We start from the raw sequence: 20,940 nt of genomic DNA, 5'->3' as shown, positions 1-20,940 counted from the left end.
AGTTTACTTCTGTTAATATGATATTGAATGATTGGATGAGAAGTGAAGATGCAGATGTGAAGTAAATGGGGATAAAAATGAGGGCGAAGTTTGGTAAGTATTGGGGAGATGCAAATAAAATGAAACACGTCATCTTTTTTAGTGTTATTGTTGATCCCAGATACAGGTATGAATTCCTAGAATATTCGCTTGTTCAAGACTAGTAGGGTGAAGAACGTGGACGGATGATTGGCAAAGGTGTGATGCAAAGCTTGCATGAGCTTTATGTTGTTTACAATGAATTACATCAACCTGCCATCACATCTGTCACACAATCTCAACAAGCAAAAGACAAGGAATCATCTCAAGGTTTCAAGAAACGTGTTTTGGTTGAGCGTTTCAAGAGGCAGAAAGTTCAAAGTGGAGCAATCTCTGCAATAGATGAAGTGGATGTTTATTGCAATGAGATGGTAGTATCTGCAGATGATGAAACCTTTGATATTTTGATGCGGTGGAAACTTAATCAACATAACTTTTCGGTGCTTTGCCATCTTGCTCGTGACGTATTGGTTGTCCCGCTTTCTACCGTGGCCTCAGAATCTGCTTTTGGTACAAGAGGAAGAATGCTTGATGCTTTTAGGATTTCTTTATCAGTCGAGATTGTTGAGTCACTCATATGCACTCCAGATTGGTTGAGGAGGTCAAAAGAGTCAATCATCATTGATGTTTTAACTTGTTTATGGACTTTGTAACTTTTTATTGGAAGTAGTTTATGGATTTTATTTTATGGATTTTTGGTGTATTGAATTATTATTGTTAAACATGTTAAAATATGTTTAAAAATGGAAAGAAAAAAAAGAATCTCCCAAACTGTTAGATATTCTCAGTTTTGACCGAACCGGACCGAAACCGAGGGTCGGTTCCGGTTCGTAACCTATTCTTTAAGTCGGTCCGGGTCGGTCCGCGTAAATTTCCTCCATTAGTCCTTGGTTCCGTCGGTTTGGTCCGGACCGAATGCTCACCCCTAATGCCCACGTAAGCCATTTAGTCAAAAGGCTTTCAAAGCAAAGTCAACCTCTAAAGCGTATACTTTTCCGAATATTAAATGCCTCTGAATATGCATTAAATGTGAATCCCGTTTTTCAGAATAAAGTACAAGGATGACTGTTGGACGTCAACATCAAGTACGGATGTGCAGATCTATCAACTCAGTTATTCATTCTTACAATCGGAAGAATTCAAAAGAGAACAGTGAATCGAAAATTTGAAGAAGGCTCTATCCAACGGCTAATTCAATCTTCGGTCTATATATACATCAAAAGAAAGAGACACGTGGTGGTTGTGGTGGAAAACATGAAGATGTTGTGTAGGTTCAGGATACATCCTTAGAATCGAACAAACTGTCATGATAGGAACTAGTTATTCACTGTAAATTTCAAGTGAATAACTTGTGAATACATTTGTAGTTCCTAGAATAGGCGTTTTCAATGTAAATTAACATTCTAAGCCTAGCCTTGAACACACTGATCTTCAGAAATTGTTCTTCATTGTAACAGTGTGTTCACTTAGTTGGATAAACCCTCTTCAAAAATCTCTCACAAAGTTGTAAAGATGAAACAAAGAAGTAAGAGGAAGTTAACAAGTCAACTTCGAGTGAGAAGTTTGAAAGTTGACAAAGCAACGAGATCCCAACAGCGCAAATTGTCAATGGGACTGCAACTGTGAAAATTGCTAAGTACGAGACTGCAACTATATAGATTGCTAAGTAACGGGATCACAACTGCGAAAATTGCCAAGTTAAGGTTAAGGGATTACCCTGTGGATTCAAAGTTGTGGAAGTAGAAGGAGTTGTTCCAAACTACATAAAAATGTTTGTGTGATGTTCTTAAGTTTTATTTTCTTGTCTTGCTGCCTGCTTGCCCATCATGCTTATTTAACTACGGTCTAAGTAGTCAAGGCTTAGGGAAAATGAAATTGATTGTGATTTATAATCTGTACTTGGGATTCATGCTTAATTAACTTGCAAAAGCTTTCAGCAAGCTGATCCATTGCATCGCAAACTGCACTTGATTAAACTGTTTATCAAAATCGTATCAAACAGACTTAGGTCATTGTTGTGAGAATGGATTGAAAAGATTTTCTACAAAGCGAGTCTCGTAGTCCACTGAATTCCGCTTGATCAATTGAACAGGAACATGTGCTCGTCTAAGGTGAATACAATCAACTTGCTTGATGTATCAGTAAGTTCGACTTCAGTCGATAGACTACTTTCTTCACTTACTGGCTTGTTATCAGTAAATTGTTCGATACTATGAGAAAATGAGAAACAAGTGAAAAGTTGGAAACTGGTGTATTCTTCCTACACCAGTATATACTCGCCTCGGGACCAACAAAAATAATCATCCAACCTTTTCTCATATTTATTATCCTCATCCGCGTGGATAAAATATACTCTATCCATCTCAAGCCGATTTTCATAAAAGGTAATGCATTTTAAAATCATTACGAGTATATATCTATTTCATTATTTGATTAACTCTAGCATTAATGTATCGTCAAATAATAAACATGGAAATATTAAGAAGTTACTTGCACAATTTAAAAGTCATTGTATAATATGCATCTAAAATTAAAAGTTATAGAAAATATTTTTTTGCTAACATGCATAAAAAAATTAAAATATTTGTTGCTTAGTAGAGATATGAAATAAAAAATATATGAATATTTGATGGACATTTTAACTAGGTAATAATGATTGTTGAAAAAAATATTGTTAAAATATTAATTATTGATTTGACTCACATATAATTATAAAAAATCATATTTATTTGAACCGTTGTAGTTTTGGTGAGATTTATTCTATATAAGTTTGAAAAAACTTATGAATTTTATTTTGTAAATTATGAAAATATTACTAATTTTATTATAATTGTATAATATAAAATGACATTTAATTTTAAAAAATATAAATTATTTATATTTTTTTATTAATTTAATTAGATAATTATTATCGATCATCACATAGAAGCAAAATTAATGAGTAAAAAAAAAAAGTTAATTGGCCCGAAACCAAAAGTTCGGCCCGATTGATGCCTGCAAGCAAAGGCCGCTTCTCCCACAATTCAAGCAAAAATGCCAATTTGTTTGGCAACATACACGAAATTGGACAAAAAGGGGCAACTGAATGCCGTTTCAGTTCACAATTTGCGAATTTCATTAATAGCAATCATCATTCAAGCTGAAAACAGGTCAAATTTGAAGTGATTGGCATACACAGAGTAAAGGGGGAATATGCAGAGAAACAGACGGAGGTGTGAGAGCACTGCTATGGTTTCCATCATCCTCGATCTCCGGCCCGGCGTCGGACTCGGCCCGTTCTCTCTCGGTAAATCTCGATTTTGCCCAATTTTCGGACGGTATATGTGTAGGATTTGTGTTTTCAATCGGAAGGGAAATAATACTGGGTTTTCTTTTTCCACCGTGGGGTTCAGCTGAAATTTTGTTTAACGGTTACTGGTTAAAGGTGTAAGGTGATTCATGATCGAGTTCTTATTGAATTGTACTTGCTATATGGTTGAAATTGATGATCGGAGATTATAGTTGACTTGATAGTTGCTAATTGGGATGGCGGTGAGGCTTTTTTTGGTTAGAAGTGACGAGATTGTATTTAATTTATTTGTTTCTATGGGTGATTTTATAGGGATGCCAATCTGCGAAGCTTTTGCTCAGATAGAACAGCAGCCCAATATTTACGATGTTGTTCATGTCAAGTACTATGATGAGGTTTGTCTTTGTTTGTTTTTGTCTAGATAGTTGATTTCTATGTGGGAGTAGTATGGTTTATCGCGCTCTGCATGCATGCTAAATTTCTGTTTCTGGTTATGGCAATTGTAGATGCATTTCCCCTCCAACCAATAGGTCGGGGGTTCGGGTCACCTAGATGGCTAGAGTGTGTGTGTATTTTTTTCTTTCTTTGGGTAATAACAATTTAAAAATAAAATAAAATTGTAGATGCAATTATGGTGGTCATTTTTTTTTTTTTGTTTATTTTGTTTCCATCAGTTGCCATGTGCTTGCACTCTCGAAATGGGTTTTACATCTAATGCAGTAGCATAGTTGAGTGACTAGAGTGTATCGATATCTTGTCTTGACATTTCCGCTGGTGTCGAAATCAATCAAAAAGTTCATCACTGTAAGGAGGATAATATTAGCTTACAAGCTAAATGAGATGTAGTTTGGAAAACTTCGAATGACTTGATAATTCATAACTTATTGTTGGAATATCTTTAAGACATTTCATCTACTTCTATTATTTCTATTTTGTGTGCAGGAGCCTCTGAAACTTGACATTGTTATTAGCTTACCTGACCATGGGTTTCATCTTAGGTTTGATCCTTGGTCTCAGGTATTTTCTCTTTAAGATCACATGGTTATCTCTACAAGATGATTTGCTCAATCAAGTCAAATTCTTACTCAAATAGAAATAGTATTTGTGCTGTTAAAGAAAGTATGGAAATAAAATGTTTGCTTGAAAAGTATGTCTGCTAATGTCCTATCCTATGTAGCTTATCTTTATTTCTGCCTTTCTTCTATTCCAGCGCCTGCGTCTTATTGAAATCTTTGACATCAAGCGGCTCCAAATGCGGTATGCCACTTCATTGATTGGGTAAGTTTGTGTGCTTCCGATTTTGAAGTTTTATTTCGTCTGTAATTGCACTTCTGATGCATGTTTTCACTTACAGAGGAGCTTCTACGCTAGCTACTTTTGTGGCCGTGTATGCTCTTTTCGGGCCAACATATCCTGGAGTTTATGACAAAGACCGGGGCGTGTACACTCTATTTTACCCAGTACGGTTGCTTAATATATATTACTATTTCTAAACTATTTCTTCTGCAATTATATGAGGAGGCGGTCTTTGATGACTGCATTTTGCAGGGATTATCCTTTGCATTTCCAATTCCCTCACAGTATGCACAGTGCTGTCATGACCGGGAAGGTTATTGTTATTAATATCCTATTTTTATATAAAAAGAATTCTCATTGCGTCGAGCTTAGTGCTCCTTTGCTTCATCTTTAACAGCTGAGCTCCCGCTGGAATTTCCGGATGGAACAACTCCGGTTACTTGTCGTGTCTCAATTTATGATTCGTCCACAGACCGTAAGGTTGGTGTAGGATCTTCAATGATGAAGGCATGCGTTCCTCCATTAGCAGCTGGCAGTCTTTACATGGAAGAAGTTGTGGTGAAGGTAAGTTATTTTTTTTCATTCAATGTGAAGTTGCAAAACTGTAACTGTACTTTTACTTATCATGTGTGAACAACACTATTTCTCCTGATGGTGATTTAATTTGACATGCTTTAAATATTCACACTCATATATGGTTGCTATTTGCATTCTAGGAGCATGGGTGAGGTCTTGAGGGTTTACTTATAGAAAATATATTTTGCTTCATGGTGATATCTGGTGTATTGTCCCTAAAACCATAAATCCTGTATTGCTTCTTCTCCCAAAATTTGGTAATGATTGGTTTTCCGACTGCTTGCACAGTTAAATTGATTGCTACTTTAATATGGTATTCATGATACTGTAACCATGAGGACAAAATGTATATGCAAATTGCGCAACATAGCAATAATTTGCTGCTAAATGTAGATGAAAATGTGGCTTTGCGCAGCCTGATTATTTCATTTAATAGATGGTGGATTTAGGATTTATCGCTCTGGTGCTTTCTATCTTTATAGGTCATGTTTCTCCTCCCCAAGTAAACAGTGCCTAAAATCTTAATGCATGACATCTTTCCGCGTTGTTCTTTAGCTGATATTACTTGTGAATACTCACTAAAACCTGCATTTTGCTGTAGTGCTATTTATTTCATTGAGCCACGTACAAATCAACTTTGTCTTATCTTTCTAGTTTCTATATGTTGACATTTTAAATAATAGTGCCGGATCACATGAGCCACTCTCATGCAATTAGAATTGGAATTTGCAATACATGCTATCACATTACTTAACTTTTCTATCATCTTTGTTGAACAGTTAGGGGAAGAATTGTGGTTTACAGTTGGTGGTCAGCACATATCTTTTGGTGCATCACCACAGGTACTGAAACTTGACATGGATTCGATCGTGCTGCTATTGTTCAAATCTGCTGTATAATTTTTGCTACTATATTTGTTTCTCTTCATGCTTTCTATCTTTTAAAGAAAACTGTGCGTTTTCTATCAGTATGATTTTTTTTTTGACTTATTGAAATTCTGTATAATTAATAATAGAACGTTAAGTTAATTGAGCTAATTGAGAGATGTCTTGAATTTAAATGAGTGCAGAGGTAAGATGCTATTGCTAGTTATTATAATACAAACTTGCTTCACATTTTATTTCTAAATTTTCATTTTGCTTGGTGATCAGGGTATAGTTTCGATTAACAAAGAAATAGTGATATTTCATGTATGGTTAGTTGAGGAGCCTTTATTAGTATTGCCTTTCAAGTTTTAACTCACTTCTTATGAGTAAATAGTAATAACTTCTTAATATAGAGTTCAGCATAAATGATTATAACTTTTTCATAGTTACCTTATCCAATTTTGGATGGATGGATGAATTCAAAAGCACTATTTTTTGAACTCTGTGCTGTATTTTGTTTTTTCATCATATTCAGTCAACCATATACTTTCTTTGACATAATTTAATTCATTAGGGCGTAAAGCCTTTGTCTTGATTGCCGGGACTTCTCTCTTCTAAAGAACCTTTTTTTCCTTGAAATCAAATTTTTTGATGAAATACTTGGGTTTAGTGCAGTTACTTTTACTAACGACAATCATGTGTTTCCTAGTTCAAATTTTCCTTTTCTATCTCAACTATACCGAAGATCAGGCATAATTTTATTTTCATATGGAATTCATATATAGGATGTCTGGACCGAATTGGGCCGCCCCTGTGGGATTCATCAGAAACAGGTATTGCCTAGTGTATGGTCTCTCTTTCCAGTTCATGAGTGCGTTTCATTTGCATTGACCTAATTTCTTTGGCTTTCTGGTTCTTATAACCTGGGATTGATTATTTTGAGCAACATAGGTGGACCAAATGGTAATCCATTCTGCATCTGATCCGAAGCCAAGAACCACCCTCTGTGGTGATTACTTCTACAATTATTTTACACGCGGCTTGGACATTTTATTTGATGGACAGGTCTTGTCTACATCTTGCTATAAAACCATTCACTCTGACTGCTTGAGTTCATTAATGAGATGACAAATTGATTTTGATGGGTTTGCAGACTCATAAAATAAAAAAGTTTGTTCTGCATACCAACTATCCTGGTCATTCAGATTTCAACTCATACATGAAGTGCAACTTTGTGATATATAGTTCTGACTGTAAGTAGTCCGAATTATCTCTTGTTATCGACCTGCAGTGGCAGTAACATTTAGACTGAATATTTTTTTTATTTGTTTCTAAATGCCAGATGATGGGTCATTTCATCAGGATGTGAATAATACCTCTAAATGTGCCATTACACCTAGCACAAAGTGGGAGCAAGTTAAGGTGTTATGCTTTCTGAGTTATTAGACATCAACTTCTATTCTGTTAAACAAGTTTTCTTTTAGTACAGATGTCGAGGTCGAGCTCTTTCTGTGTTCTTGTATTTCCCTACAGTCAAAGGATAACCTATACATCATTCTACAGGAGATTCTTGGAGACAGCGGCAGAGCTGCCATCCAAACACAAGGGTCTACCAGCAATCCTTTCGGATCTACATTTGTATATGGATACCCAAATGTCGCCTTTGAGGTACATCATTTTTACACTCATTTATTTCATCCATAACTCATATTTTCTGTTACTCCTATTTGCTCTAATCACAGCACAACCCACTGTTCACAGGTCATGAAAAATGGTTACATTGCAACTGTAACTCTGTTCCAGTCTTAGTATTGCCAGGCAGCTGTACGTCGTGTGAGCTCTCTCCTCAGTGCCTATATCTCATTATATTATAAAACTCTTATTCTTATCCAACTTTGTGAAATAATTTTGAGCAAAAATACAGATCATGGATTGTTGAACCTCAATAGCATCTTCAAGATATAGAGTGTGGTGACTAAGAAAGAATAATTTGCTTAAGCTTTTCATGAAACTACAGGCCAAATAAACACATTTAATTTGATCTTTCTGGTCGCGTCAAAGCTTTCTGTAAGCTGTTGGTGCTGTATATCAATTAACATTCAAAACTTTTGTTCGTGTTTTTGCAGGAACAGGCTGCTGTACAGTGGAATTGTAATCGGACGCCTCTGCTTTCTCTTGTACATAATTTTAATGCTCAAATATGGTAATTATGTGACCGTAAATAGTCACCACACTGTATATCTTCTTTCTGAAGATGGTATCGTTTAATTCCTCTTTTCTTTTGTAAATCTGTAGCCTATGCATTGAATGCTAAGTTAAAAAGAAGGTTGGTTTTTACTCTATAATTTTTGCAAGTCACCAACTTGAAAGGGGTCATAACACTATAGAAAAAGTTGGGGACTTTGAAATGGAAAAAAGAATCTGAAAGGTCAATGAAATAAAAGAAAATGGTGAGGATTGTAAATACAATATCAAAGCTCACAAAGTTACGTAATATTGTTTCATTGTGAGACGAAGTGAAGATTTGAATTGAATCCATTTGTTTCACTGTAAGATAGTTGGACACAAGATCTCCCCATATTAAAATGCTATTGCCTACTAAGAGTAACTAATATAGGGTAAATCATTTAATTATAAGTTTCGATAGCCAAGAGACAAAAAAGGAACAAAAGTAAATTAAAAATAAGCAAAAAAAGGATTGAAAAAATTCCGTTGCCGGGACTTGAACCCGGGTCTCTCGGGTGAGAGCCGAGTATCCTAACCAACTAGACTACAACGGATTTGTTATTTTCATTGTCTATTTAAATATTTAGTAACAAAATTTCTCAGAACAATGTGTTTTTCCCTATTAGTTTGTACAAAAATAATATTGAATATTTATATATTTTAGAAATTAGAGGTTTGGTTATGCGAAAAACTTTTTCAAATTGACATATATACAACAACCACTGTTCTTTTGTGCTGAAAATGATGTGGGTGTTATATTCCATTTGATATTTTGGTAAGTGGTGGCTCTTACAAAGCAAGAAAATAATGGCTATGATACAATTGAGATTGTCCTTTATGTTTCTGTAGCCCCATTAGACCTCAGATGTTTTCATGTAATTTCTAGTGGTTGTAGACATTTGCTCATGCGTGTGTATTTTTTTTCCTTCTCTCAACTTGTTCCGACTCTCAATAATACAATGCATTCATGATTTTTATATTTTTTTCTTCTTCTAAGAATATTGCCTGATATATTAACAATATTTAATTATTGTCTTGTCCAGGGCATCAATTAACGGCTTGTGTTGCATTGATTTTTAGGCAAGATTTTTCACGAACACACATTTCTAAACTATGGCAACATGTTGAGAGTTTGGTGAGATGATGTTACCCTTCATCAGTGTATGCCATTTTCCGCATCTTAGATTTTATTTTGTTTGTTGCATTTAAGTTTGTAGTCCCCCCCTATTTATTTATTTTTCAATTGTAAGATAAAAAAAAAACTTTGTGATCTATTTTACCGTATCAATATTACTATGAACATTTCAATGCAGACTTAATTATTTGACTTGTAGCAATTTCAGCACCTCCAATTTTTTCTAGCTAAAGTTATCCATAAATGACATCGTTCCATTATTCAAATGACGTCAATTCAACATTGAAAATTTTGAAGATGTCGAATTTGGAACAAATAAAGTGATCATATATGAAGTCATTATTAAAACATTTTAAAATGGTATCTAAATTGCAAAGTAGGTTAAAAGTGGTGATTTATTTGACAATTAACACTTAATTTTTAATATTACGCTGGGCCCTTTATTTCTCCTTACAAGATTTGAGGTCTTACTTTCTGGGTCAAATTTATTTTGAAATAATTGTGGTGACAAAAAATCACTCGCAAATACGATTGGAAGAAATTAATCCACCTGTATCTATCGGGAATAATTAAAAAGCCAACGAGTCTCTATTTTATAACTGTGTTTGAATTGTGAATAATTACTAAAATTTTATCGTATATAATAACAGACACATATATGCAGTGCATATTATTGAAATAAAATACGAAATTATAACCCAAAACCACCTTATACTTCAATTTTCATTAACTAAAACGGACCAACTCAAATATGTTAGTAGACTCTACTGCATGACACAAAAATGTTAAAGATATTAAAAAAAAAAAAAAATCAGTGGCACATTCATTCAATGCATAAAGGCCTAGAAAGAGAGTGGTGCAAAATGACATTAATTAACAAAATAAAAATCTCAATATATAACAACTTGTGATGCTCCCCGATTCTGGAAACCAATCTAAAAAATTTGTGCAAAACGACATTAATTAAGAAAATAAAAATGTGAATATATAGCAACTTGTGATGCTCCAATTCTGGAAAGCAATCTAAAAACCACAAAAATATAATTTAAAAGAAAAAATGGTTTGAAGAGTGGGAAATGAATTGCGAATTTCCAGGTCAGAAAGTTATCACTCCACGTGTGAGTAGATGAGTGGCGACTGCATGATGGCCTCAAAACATATATCTCCCAAGAAGTATATATATCTGCAGCTGTCTTAAAACTAGTGCAGTGTGAAATTTGTGGGAGGGAGTGAGCTTCAAAGGGATAATATTATCATCAAATCTAGAGAGAGAGAGAGAGAAAATGGCTTCTGCATCCCTCCTCAAGTCGTCGCCGGTTCTTGACAAGTGGGAGTTTGTGAAGGGACAGCCCCTCCTCCGCCAGCACTCCGTGGCCGCCGTCCGCTACCAGCCGTCCGCCCTCACCGTCCGTGCCACCTCGTACGCCGATGAGCTTGTTAAGACTGCGGTAGGCACGCTCATTATTACATGCAAATTAGTAAATGTAAAAAGAAATATTGAAATGAATGTGAATGTGCAGAAAACTGTTGCCTCCCCCGGGCGAGGAATCCTGGCGATGGACGAATCGAACGCGACGTGCGGGAAGCGTCTGGCGTCGATTGGGCTGGAGAACACGGAGGCGAACCGGCAAGCCTACCGCACGCTGCTGGTGACAGCCCCCGGTCTGGGTCAGTACATCTCCGGCGCTATCTTGTTCGAGGAGACTCTCTACCAATCCACCGTCGACGGCAAGAAGATCGTCGACATCCTTGTTGAGCAGGACATCGTGCCCGGGATCAAAGTCGACAAGGTCCCCAATCATCCATCTTCATGTTTTACATATCATATCAATATCATATCATTCATGTTTTGTGTTGTGTTTTACGCAGGGTCTTGTTCCCTTGGCGGGCTCCAACAACGAGTCCTGGTGCCAGGGACTCGACGGCCTCGCCTCCCGCTCCGCTGCTTACTACCAGCAGGGTGCCAGATTCGCCAAGTGGTCAGTCTCCTCTCCTCTCCTGTATCTTAATTGTATCTATACTATACTCACCTATCATTTGCAGGCGAACTGTTGTGAGCATCCCCAACGGCCCCACTGCACTCGCCGTCAAGGAAGCTGCATGGGGCCTTGCTAGATATGCTGCTATCTCGCAGGTACCATCACCCTCACTTGTACTAGTATTTAATTACGCCCTCATTCCTCCACTCCCCTGTGTTTTAGGACAACGGTTTGGTCCCCATTGTTGAGCCCGAGATCTTGCTTGATGGTGAACACTCAATCGAGAGAACATTCGAGGTTGCCCAGCAGGTCTGGGCTGAGGTTTTCTTCTACTTAGCAGAGAACAATGTCTTGTTTGAAGGAATTCTATTGAAACCTAGCATGGTCACCCCTGGAGCCGAGAGCAAAGACAAGGCCACCCCCGAGAAGGTCGCCGACCTCACTCTCAAGCTCCTCAAGAGAAGGATACCTCCGGCCGTCCCCGGCATCATGGTAAAACCAACTTACCAGATTAATTAAGATTATTTATGTTTTAGAAACTATCCACCTAGCTAACCCTTAGTTTGTTGTTGATCGATAGTTCTTGTCTGGAGGACAATCTGAAGTCGAGGCCACCCTCAACTTGAACGCGATGAACCAGGGCCCCAACCCATGGCACGTGTCCTTCTCGTATGCACGAGCCCTACAGAACACGTGCCTCAAGACGTGGGGAGGGAGGCCCGAGAACGTGAAGGCGGCTCAGGACGCCCTCCTCCTCAGAGCAAAGTCGAACTCGCTTGCCCAACTTGGAAAGTACACAGGAGAGGGCGAGTCCGAGGAGGCCAAGAAGGAATTGTTCGTTAAGGGATACAGTTACTAAGCTGTTTTTGTGTGGTGAATGTCTTGATCAAGATAATGGGGAAAGTATCACCAAATATTTGATTCTAGCTTATGATGATGGCCATAGCCCTTGTACAATACTTTCTCTTGTTGTTTGTATTATCACACTCTTGGATTTGTGGGAGTTATCCAGTTAATCAATCATATTTCAATACCTCAAGATTCAATTCACTTACAAGCTAAATACTACCAAGATTCAGCTTCGTTCGACTATTCTATTCTTACACGTCCAACTAAACAATTTTTCAATAAATCAACAACTTACGAATAGCTTGATTCTATATTCACGCAATGTGATGTGGTATTGTCACACACAGGCAATGAATGCTCTTTATTTCTCTGTTTCAATGTCTCTTAGCTAGGAAAAAAGATAAACTGCAGAAACAGTGAAGTTAAATACATACATACTTACAGAATTAACACGGTGTGATGGTAATAACAAGAGGACTTACACATCTGCTGACATTTCAAGAAATATCTGACATTCAGTCGAGCCATAACATGTTAAATTATCCTTCTCTGGACTCAATTTTTGTGCTTTACATGGCAGTTACACCTGAAAACTGGCATTCAGAGAGCCACTGATCGATGTAGGTGATGATATTCTGCCTTACTTTGTTTACCGCATCCGGGGAGGAGCAGTTCTTTGAATCACCTGAAATATGGGACGGGACGGGAAGAACTTCCAAATGTGAAAAGACGTGATTTTGTGATTTAGCAACACTTTGGATACAGTGTAGAACGCAGGCAAACTTGTGAAAACTTAAAGATGATGACCAAACTAGTTTAATGACAGTTGATGATCACGAGCAAATACAAGAGCTTAAAGCATACAACATACCCTTGGGAACCAAACGAGACTGAGGACAGCCACGCATGTCCGATCCATGGCCACAATTATGACACTTGATGATGTACGCAGGCACTGAAAAATTAAGAGGAACAAGTTTTGATAGAGCCCACAACAATGGTGAAAAACTTTTGACAAAATTGTTAAGCCATTCCAGTAAAGAAAGGTAAAAATGTACAAAGTCTACAGAAGTTAACTAGCAACAAGCGTCAGATAGAAGCGGTGTTTGGACTCACTGTCACGTGAAGATGTCTGTTTAGATGCATGTCGCCAAGGGTCCTGTGAACCATTCGTGAAGATTATTTTTGAACCTGCGCGTGTATATTTGATGAAGAAAATGAATAGGTCCACGAAAAATGAGCTATAGTATAATGGAGAGGAAGAGCTTGTTTGTCCGAGAAACTTGGAAACATATTTTTGGATACTAGAAGCAGTAAAAAAACTTTTTAAAAAATATATAGAAAGAGAAATAGTTAAATGATGTTACCAGCAATTTCTTTGCCTCCATAATATAGATTTGTTGCATTAACATCAGGACCAGACATATCATTGCCAAAGACATTTTTGCAGAGATCCAAATGATATCTGCAACATAAATGCTTTCTCAATTTAATTTTATTATATCATCTTGTTAGTTGGGTGTACAAGGACAGTAGTAACGAAACATCAGGATGAAAGGGAAAACGCTTGGCACATAATACATGTAGACTTGCCTAGTGTCAACTTTTGACGAACGGATGCTATCATTTGCAGGTGCAACTTGAAAATATGCAACTTCTGTACACACTTGGAACCACCACAAGCGATCAGAACTGCTATCGGATATTTTGGCTTTCTTCAAATGCTGTTGGTCATAAGTCTCAACATCGGCACCGATATAGTCTATGTAATACTCCTTCACATATTTGGCATATGCTTCCTGAATAAGAAAATATCAGCAGCACAAGGCAAAAGTTATGTATTTTTACAAAGCTTTTTTCAGAAGGCTTTTTTTAAATATTAATAATTAAGCACCGAGTAGAAGCTTCTAGCATATCTCAAACAGTGCTTCCGCAAAACCAAGGGCATGTACCACCAGACAGTTTGAATTATCGAGCCATAAGTTTTTAACATCTAACCTATTTTTCCATTAACATCTAACCTATTTTTCCAGCTAAAATAGTTCCAAGAGAACCAAATCACAACCATGCAAATTATTTGAGTTTGCTAGGAAAATACAAGCAAGAAAATCGGCTTACCACTAAATCTTCTCCAGCTTTCTTTGCCTTGGTAAGAGGGTCACAGAGTTCATCTGGATCTCCATATTGAATCTGCAAACGGCAAATCATGCTAAAACTAGTCTAGAAAACTATAAGTTTCTATTCAACAAAGCTGTATGTTCATGTACCGCTGTGACTGCTGCATCTGCCAGAAAATACAAGAAATCACCATCTTTTGATAGCTGTAATAGAAATCAAGTCATCATTGAATTCCATAATATGATGCAAGATTCCACGCATATTGAAACTGATAGAGGAAAGCAGGAGTTTTAAAAGAAGAACTCATGTTCAGAACAAAATCAAAAATTAACATCAGTCACAAAATGTCATAAGCTAGTTAGAGGAAAGATTGCAACAATTTCAATGTATGTCATAAACTTACAAATCTTTTCTGGCAAAAGATTTGGGAAAGTAAAAACTATCAGATATAGGGAACTTAATTTTTCGGTATAGTTCAAAGTTTGTCTTTAAATAGTTTATGTGGCATGACGAATAAGACCTAATAAAGGAAAAAAGGATAAACATGTTTTTCTACCTTAGACGCATTAAATAATTTCTTTAGATCTTTCTGATTCGATTCAAGTCTCTGCTCAACAAGACTAGTAATTTCTTGCAACACAGCTTTACATTCTGCACCAGCGGATTCACCAACCTGCATAAGAATATCATCAAATCAGAAATGGAACCTATACTATTTTAAAGCAAAGTCAGGGGGTAACAAACCATATTAAAAGTGAAATGCCGATGAATTGAAATAAATGACCGTACAGTATCCGTAAGAAGTTAATGAATTGATAGTTTTTCTTCACCTGCTCATCAAATTTTGTGAAGTTGTAGACAGCAAGAACAACTCCTGAGCTCGCAAGACTTCCGCAAGTAAGATGAGGGAACTTCAGGCGGAACCACGCACTTAGGGCTCCCGCATATGAAATACCAAAGACAAACCATGGATTGTCTGTTGATTTGTTGAGCTTCTCATTTAAGGACTCCTGAGAAATGGAAACAGAAGGACCAGATACTCAAGGATTTTTAGAAAGAGGATGATCAGGGAAAAAAGTGAAAATCCACAGGGTAGTTAAACTAAAGCTTTAAGACATGATGGTTTCTAATGAAACATTCATATAAAGCTATACAGCCTATTAACTCCTTGAATGACAACCAAGAGACAGTCTTCTTTATAAGACTTCCTTGTATACCTACGTTTCCATTTATTGAGATAGTATAATATCCCAGTCAGCATGATAATAATTCTATACAATGTTATATGTGAACAAATTAGAGGATCAACAATGGAGTAGAAACATAATTTCACATGGCAAACCTTTTTGTCATCAACTGGAGGACAATCATCCCTACATATTTTTAATTTAGTTGTGATATAATTGATCTTGCATCCCGGTCAGTATTTTCTTGTGAGAAAGGATGAACAAGACTAGACAGCTACTTACCTGATAATACTGTCTGAAAACAGCCAAATCGAATAGTGCTTGTTTTGACGAAAGATATCTCAGATTATCCGTGCTGAATGATCCAAAAGGATAGCTTTTTCCATAGTAACGATGCTCAAGGGAAACCACAGCTGCTCCAAACTTCTTTGCTAAAACCTGTAAAGCTTTCAAGATTCAGAAATATTTTTTACAAGTGAAGAACTGATGAATATCATAGCAAAAACTCATGTATACCCAATAATTTATGCCATTCTCAAGATTGCACATTTCTACTTTGTATTATATTTTTAACTAATTGAACTATCGAGATATCGTGAATAGAGCCCTTTTTTCCTAGTTCTCTTTGTAAGTCATGAAGGGGCACACCTAGCTGGGAAATATTCCCAGAAGTTCAGCAGGCATACTTTCATGGACTGCAGACTTACCCCCAAATAGTCATTACTAATGCCATTGCACACAGATTCACCACAGATCTTAAGAAATATTGGACTATCATGAGACCGAAACTCATCAAGATATTCATAATAACGTTGAGCAAACTGGTCGCGGTCCTGCAAAGAAAGAAGCCAGTATGCTTAGTATACGTAACAAATCTTGACATGTTTCTCATAAAAACAGACTTGGTTTAATCTAGTTGATAAAAAATGTACAGATAGAGATATTCCAGTTACCAACCCAAACTGAGTCAACAGATGCTTATATGCATAAAGATCCTAAACAATATTGGCATCAGATAGAGCCTATATATCTTTTACTTAGTAAAAAAAAGTAGTCTACTTTCACTGTGGAAGCTAATGCACTAAGCATCATTTTTCCCTCTTATGGTGATAATGATTACGACGTTCTACCAGAGATAGCTATATTACCACTCTTACATAAACCATACATAGACACCTTCCATTGCCTTACATTATTCTAAGCGAAATGAATACTACAGCTCACTTGTCATTTTCAATGTTAACAACCTATACCCCACTATTAACCTCACCGTGTCACCCACACCACACACACAAAGAAAGAACATTTTGCCCTAATTGGCGAATGAATGCATATGCTAGACATATATGTAACTGTAAGTTTGTAACTGAGCATGCTGGATTTTGGTTACGCGAATTGAAGCTAAAACGAGCTCAATATTCTTAGAGCGCAAAACTTTTCAACTGATATACTTACGAAGAACCTAATCGAGCACAAATTGAACTTCAATACTGAACTTCAACCAAAATTGAGCCGAATTTCAATTATCTTCGAGAAGCACCAACATCTGCAGCAATCAAACCAATCGGATAGAGTGGTAAGAGGAAATGGACTTACGTAGGGAGAGAAGTGATCGATAGTTTGATTCATCCAGTGCTCTTCCTTGGTCAAATAGCTGCTGCTGCTGGTCTCCCGCTCCCGTAAATGCCGCTGCGCCGAAGCAACCGCCAAAGTCAACACTAAAATCGCCAGCGAAATCGACGCCGGCGCCGGGACAGCGAACCTCATCGTGTTTAGCTTCTCCGGTTGAAAAAATCTGCCAGCTTTTTATCTCTGAAATTGGTGCCGACTGCCGACTGCGATAAGAATCCACTGTTTGATATTTTTGACTGTTATTGTTACTTTACTTTTCTGTTGATGTTCGGTATTCAAGTGGAGGTGACTGGTGAGTAATCCAATTTCGAATTAAATTTTTACTTCAAATTGATTCGAAAATTTGAATTGTGAAGAAAAATGAATTTAAATTAAATTAAATTACTATTTGAAAATCTGAATTCAAATATTCAAAAGATTAACATTTGCATCCCGTACAATACACAAAAAATATTTTTATATTTATATATTAAAATATAATTGACACCAATTCAATTATTTAATTAAAAAAATTAACTGAACCCATATTTAAGTTGAATATTGAAAAAATACAAAATTAAAAAAAAATTCACAACAATAAAAAGAGATAGGATTATGAAAAGGAAAACATAAAAAGTTAAAAAACTAAAACCAAAAATAAAAAATAATACTCCAAATTTTGTAATAAATAGACTATTCAAAAAAAAATGAGAGAGGAGAGACAATTTTTAAAAAATTTAATCTTTAAATAAATATGACTTTTACATTTTAAATTAAATATGTATATAAAATAGGGTTAAATGCATGTAATATCACCAACTTTGATCGAAATCCAAATTTAGCACGAACTTAAAAAGTTTCAATTTATATGGGTAACTTTACTTCATGTTCAATTTTAGCACCGATTTGTTTTTCGGCAGAAATTTCAGAACCACGTGGCAATGACGTATTTTCCAAATGACACGTCATAATTTGTAACCTTAAAAGTTTCAATTTAATGTGTAACTTTACTCCGTGTTCAATTTAAATGTGTAACTTTACTCTATACTCAAAATTATAGCACCTATTTTTGTTGATTTGGCTGGCGAATAGAAAGAAAGAGAGACAAGAGTGTTGGATTTGTATACTGAAAGCAAGAACGTTTTATGCTTGTATACAATGTTTCATGTGTTCACTATTTAATCTCCTATCTGATTGTGTTCATGATTGCATATGTATGTCCTTTATCTCTACATAAGTTGATTATATGGTGATTAACGGATCACAAAAGGTCATATAATTGGAATAAACTTAAGAGATATAAATAGATCACAGCCGAGATGACTCTAGGACGAGCCGTTGGTCTAGGCTGTAGTATAGTCGTATAGATGGAAATAGTTTGTCTTGACTATTTGTCTATACTGGTACGTCATAACGTATTGATAGGATCACAGTGAGATGTATTCTACTATCTGACATAAGTGAAGAATCAAGATCTCGGTGACTTAATAGAATCTTAATACTAATAAGATTTCAGATATATATGTTGATTTGTGTATCACTTTGATTTACTATGGGTGAGAGTTATATATTAACTTGAGTACTCTGTATCTTGGGTGATATCGGTCAATATATGATATTTGGTTATCTGTATTAGTACCCGTATCCGGTATAGGATAATGATATCCCCTTAAGGAGCTCAAAAAGGTTTATTGCGTTAAACCCTGCAGGTTGATTAAGTTCAGGCGCAATAATAAGGTTTGAGTGGTACTGCTTAAGGATTACAAAAAGATTAATTAATTTAAGCTGTCAGAGCTCTAATTAATTAATGGATGTCGGATATTTTAAATACGGAGATTTAATAAGTCTAAATACAAGCCCTAGACTCATCACCGGCAATAAAGGGGTAAGTCAGTATTGATTCTCTAGTGGAATGAATTAATACTTATGAATTAATTATGATCTGGGCTGATCATAAGAATTAATTAATTAGAGGCCCATCTTTATTCCTTGTATCTGATCCCTGGACTGGCCCAAAGTCTTCTGAGCCCAGTAGGAGTATAATTCACCCACTACAGTTATTGGTGCCCTAGGACTGTGTTTTGTCTATAAATACAACTATCTGCTCTCAGAATAATACACACAAAATTAGGGTTTTGAGAAAGCAGATTGAGGCGACAATACTGAGTGGGCGGCTACTGTCTCTGGGAGTTCTCATAGTTCGTTGTCCATCCAACGTTGGGAACTGAGCGGGTTACAGTTCAGAATATCTGAGCTGGAGTCAGTTTTTCGCAGGAAATCAAGTTCTGGCAGTTTCCGAAGAACGGTCATAACTTCCTCTACAGAACTAGGATTTGGACGAAACAGGCGGCCACAGAAATCTCTTTCGAAAAGGAAGAAGTCGTATTTCTGGGAAAAATATGATTGGAGGACGTTTGAGGCTTCAAACGAAGGCTTGAAGTTGGCTGACCTGTTCAGCGACGAATTGATGAATTCTTAGGAATTCTTCAGGTATTTCTAACTCCAAGGTGCAGCACTTAATTTAATAGGAGCATGCTAGGTTTAATCGATGTATGGTGAATTAAGATAATCCAAGAGACGATCCTTGGGCAAATCGAGTATTAATTAAGTTTAATATTCCTTCAAAGAGTATGGCGGCAATAGCCGTGGGTGGGTTCTTCTGCTATTGTTCAGAAAGGCGGCAGATCTGAAGCCATAGTCATAGATCTAGAAATGATAGATCTTGATTTGTGAAAGTAGGTCTACCAAGATCTACAACCATAATCTGTAGATCTAAAGCATGGAAGAAGAAAAGAAGCGTGCTGTGATATCCTCTTATCTCTGGCGCCTATTTCTTGGGGAAGGGGGGAGTCGCTGTGGCGGCGGTGCTGGGAAGAGCTGGTGGGTGGGGACTGCCGGTGGATTTTTCTAGGGAGGGAAGCTATGAATTTTTGGGGGGAGGCGGCGCGAAGGTGGAGGTGCTACGGGAAGGTGAAGACGGCGCGGTGGAGGAGGACAGGGTAAAGCTGAAGAACCCAAAGACTTTCCTTTGTGAGATGTTTTAGGTTCAATTTCGTCTGTGTGCGGGTAGTTTTCTCACTTTTGTGCGAGTAGTTTTCTCACTCTTGTGTAGGTAGTGGTCCTGCCTGCGTGCGGATAGTTTTCTCACCTTTGTGTGGTGTAGAGGTCCTTTTCATTCTTGTGTGGGTAGTGGTCCCGCTTACGTGCGGATAATTTTTCCACGTTTGTGTGGTGTAGAGGTCCTGCACGCGTTTTCCCACTCTTGTGTGGGTAGTGATCCTGCCTGCATACGGGTAGTTTTCTCACATTTGTGTGGTGTAAATATCCTTCTCACTTTTGTAGAATTATAAGAGGTATCTGGGACTTCTACAACACACAAAAATAGAAAAATAACTGCATGGAAGAACGACACTACCCACACAAAGGTGAGAAAACTACGCCGTATGCAGGCAGAATTGAACACAATACCTCTCACAAAGGAGAGTCTTTGAGTGCCTCATCTTTTCTCACAAAGAAGGAAAAACTACACCGCACGACACAAAGACGGCATGACCAGATTTTCTTATTTGGTGAATCGTGTACATTTAAATATATCTATCTAAAGATTATCTTTATAATATATACTACAAACTATAAATATATATACGAATAAAAAAATATTTATTATTTTTAATAATTTGAACAATAGGATGAAACTACAAAATTCTAAATGGGTATTGGCCTGTAAATA

General features: G+C 36.7%; 3 protein-coding genes and 1 non-coding gene across 5 annotated transcripts; 2 read left to right on the top strand and 2 right to left on the bottom strand.

Annotated features, from left to right (window-relative positions):
• Window positions 1–3,002: 3,002 nt before the first annotated feature.
• Window positions 3,003–8,450, top strand: LOC130986675 (PHAF1 protein At3g51130). 2 transcript variants are annotated; one of them, XM_057910144.1, is made up of 15 exons: window positions 3,003–3,364; window positions 3,680–3,762; window positions 4,310–4,384; window positions 4,578–4,645; window positions 4,722–4,827; window positions 4,916–4,976; window positions 5,061–5,227; window positions 6,019–6,081; window positions 6,891–6,938; window positions 7,057–7,170; window positions 7,259–7,358; window positions 7,448–7,527; window positions 7,669–7,773; window positions 7,867–7,938; window positions 8,232–8,450. In XM_057910144.1, exons 1-14 carry the CDS (start codon window positions 3,271–3,273, stop codon window positions 7,912–7,914), a joined length of 1,212 nt encoding a protein of 403 aa, XP_057766127.1. In that variant the 5' UTR covers window positions 3,003–3,270; the 3' UTR covers window positions 7,915–7,938; window positions 8,232–8,450. The 2 variants fall into 2 exon arrangements, with proteins under 2 accessions (XP_057766127.1, XP_057766126.1); XM_057910143.1 differs by having other exon boundaries at window positions 3,050–3,364; window positions 7,867–7,929.
• A 362-nt stretch (window positions 8,451–8,812) lies between these two features.
• Window positions 8,813–8,885, bottom strand: TRNAE-CUC (transfer RNA glutamic acid (anticodon CUC)). Its single transcript has one exon. It is a non-coding gene; the product is annotated as a tRNA-Glu (tRNA).
• Window positions 8,886–10,580: 1,695 nt separating this feature from the next.
• Window positions 10,581–12,478, top strand: LOC130986676 (fructose-bisphosphate aldolase 1, chloroplastic). Its single transcript, XM_057910145.1, has 6 exons — window positions 10,581–10,914; window positions 10,987–11,256; window positions 11,336–11,445; window positions 11,510–11,600; window positions 11,668–11,937; window positions 12,026–12,478. The coding sequence occupies exons 1-6, from the start codon at window positions 10,750–10,752 to the stop codon at window positions 12,302–12,304; spliced, it is 1,185 nt and encodes a 394-aa protein (XP_057766128.1). The 5' UTR covers window positions 10,581–10,749; the 3' UTR covers window positions 12,305–12,478.
• A 145-nt stretch (window positions 12,479–12,623) lies between these two features.
• Window positions 12,624–17,540, bottom strand: LOC130986674 (probable serine protease EDA2). The gene is made up of 12 exons (XM_057910142.1): window positions 17,196–17,540; window positions 16,307–16,432; window positions 15,882–16,037; window positions 15,243–15,422; window positions 14,969–15,085; window positions 14,562–14,615; window positions 14,413–14,484; window positions 13,888–14,093; window positions 13,662–13,759; window positions 13,411–13,485; window positions 13,166–13,249; window positions 12,624–12,979 (listed from the first exon to the last, which is right to left on the bottom strand). Exons 1-12 carry the CDS (start codon window positions 17,364–17,366, stop codon window positions 12,864–12,866), a joined length of 1,455 nt encoding a protein of 484 aa, XP_057766125.1. The 5' UTR covers window positions 17,367–17,540; the 3' UTR covers window positions 12,624–12,863.
• Window positions 17,541–20,940: the final 3,400 nt, after the last annotated feature.

The sequence above is a fragment of the Salvia miltiorrhiza genome, chromosome 5 (genome assembly GCF_028751815.1).
Source record: "Salvia miltiorrhiza cultivar Shanhuang (shh) chromosome 5, IMPLAD_Smil_shh, whole genome shotgun sequence".
In the NCBI taxonomy this organism is placed as follows: Eukaryota; Viridiplantae; Streptophyta; class Magnoliopsida; order Lamiales; family Lamiaceae; genus Salvia; species Salvia miltiorrhiza.
This window is presented reverse-complemented; position numbering and strand designations above follow the sequence as displayed.

Excerpts from the sequence above, each read along its gene's own strand:
- LOC130986675 (XM_057910144.1), top strand. The coding sequence starts at position 3,271 with ATGCAGAGAAACAGACGGAGGTGTGAGAGCACTGCTATGGTTTCCATC. Across the intron at positions 3,365-3,679 it reads ACTCGGCCCGTTCTCTCTCG|GGATGCCAATCTGCGAAGCT; the intron begins GTAAATCTCGAT and ends GTGATTTTATAG. Across the intron at positions 7,359-7,447 it reads TGTGATATATAGTTCTGACT|ATGATGGGTCATTTCATCAG; the intron begins GTAAGTAGTCCG and ends TCTAAATGCCAG.
- LOC130986676 (XM_057910145.1), top strand. The coding sequence starts at position 10,750 with ATGGCTTCTGCATCCCTCCTCAAGTCGTCGCCGGTTCTTGACAAGTGG. Across the intron at positions 11,257-11,335 it reads CCGGGATCAAAGTCGACAAG|GGTCTTGTTCCCTTGGCGGG; the intron begins GTCCCCAATCAT and ends TGTTTTACGCAG. Across the intron at positions 11,601-11,667 it reads GATATGCTGCTATCTCGCAG|GACAACGGTTTGGTCCCCAT; the intron begins GTACCATCACCC and ends CCTGTGTTTTAG.
- LOC130986674 (XM_057910142.1), bottom strand. The coding sequence starts at position 17,366 with ATGAGGTTCGCTGTCCCGGCGCCGGCGTCGATTTCGCTGGCGATTTTA. Across the intron at positions 16,038-16,306 it reads TTAGTAATGACTATTTGGGG|GTTTTAGCAAAGAAGTTTGG; the intron begins GTAAGTCTGCAG and ends AAAGCTTTACAG. Across the intron at positions 15,423-15,881 it reads TTTTCAGACAGTATTATCAG|GAGTCCTTAAATGAGAAGCT; the intron begins GTAAGTAGCTGT and ends TCCATTTCTCAG.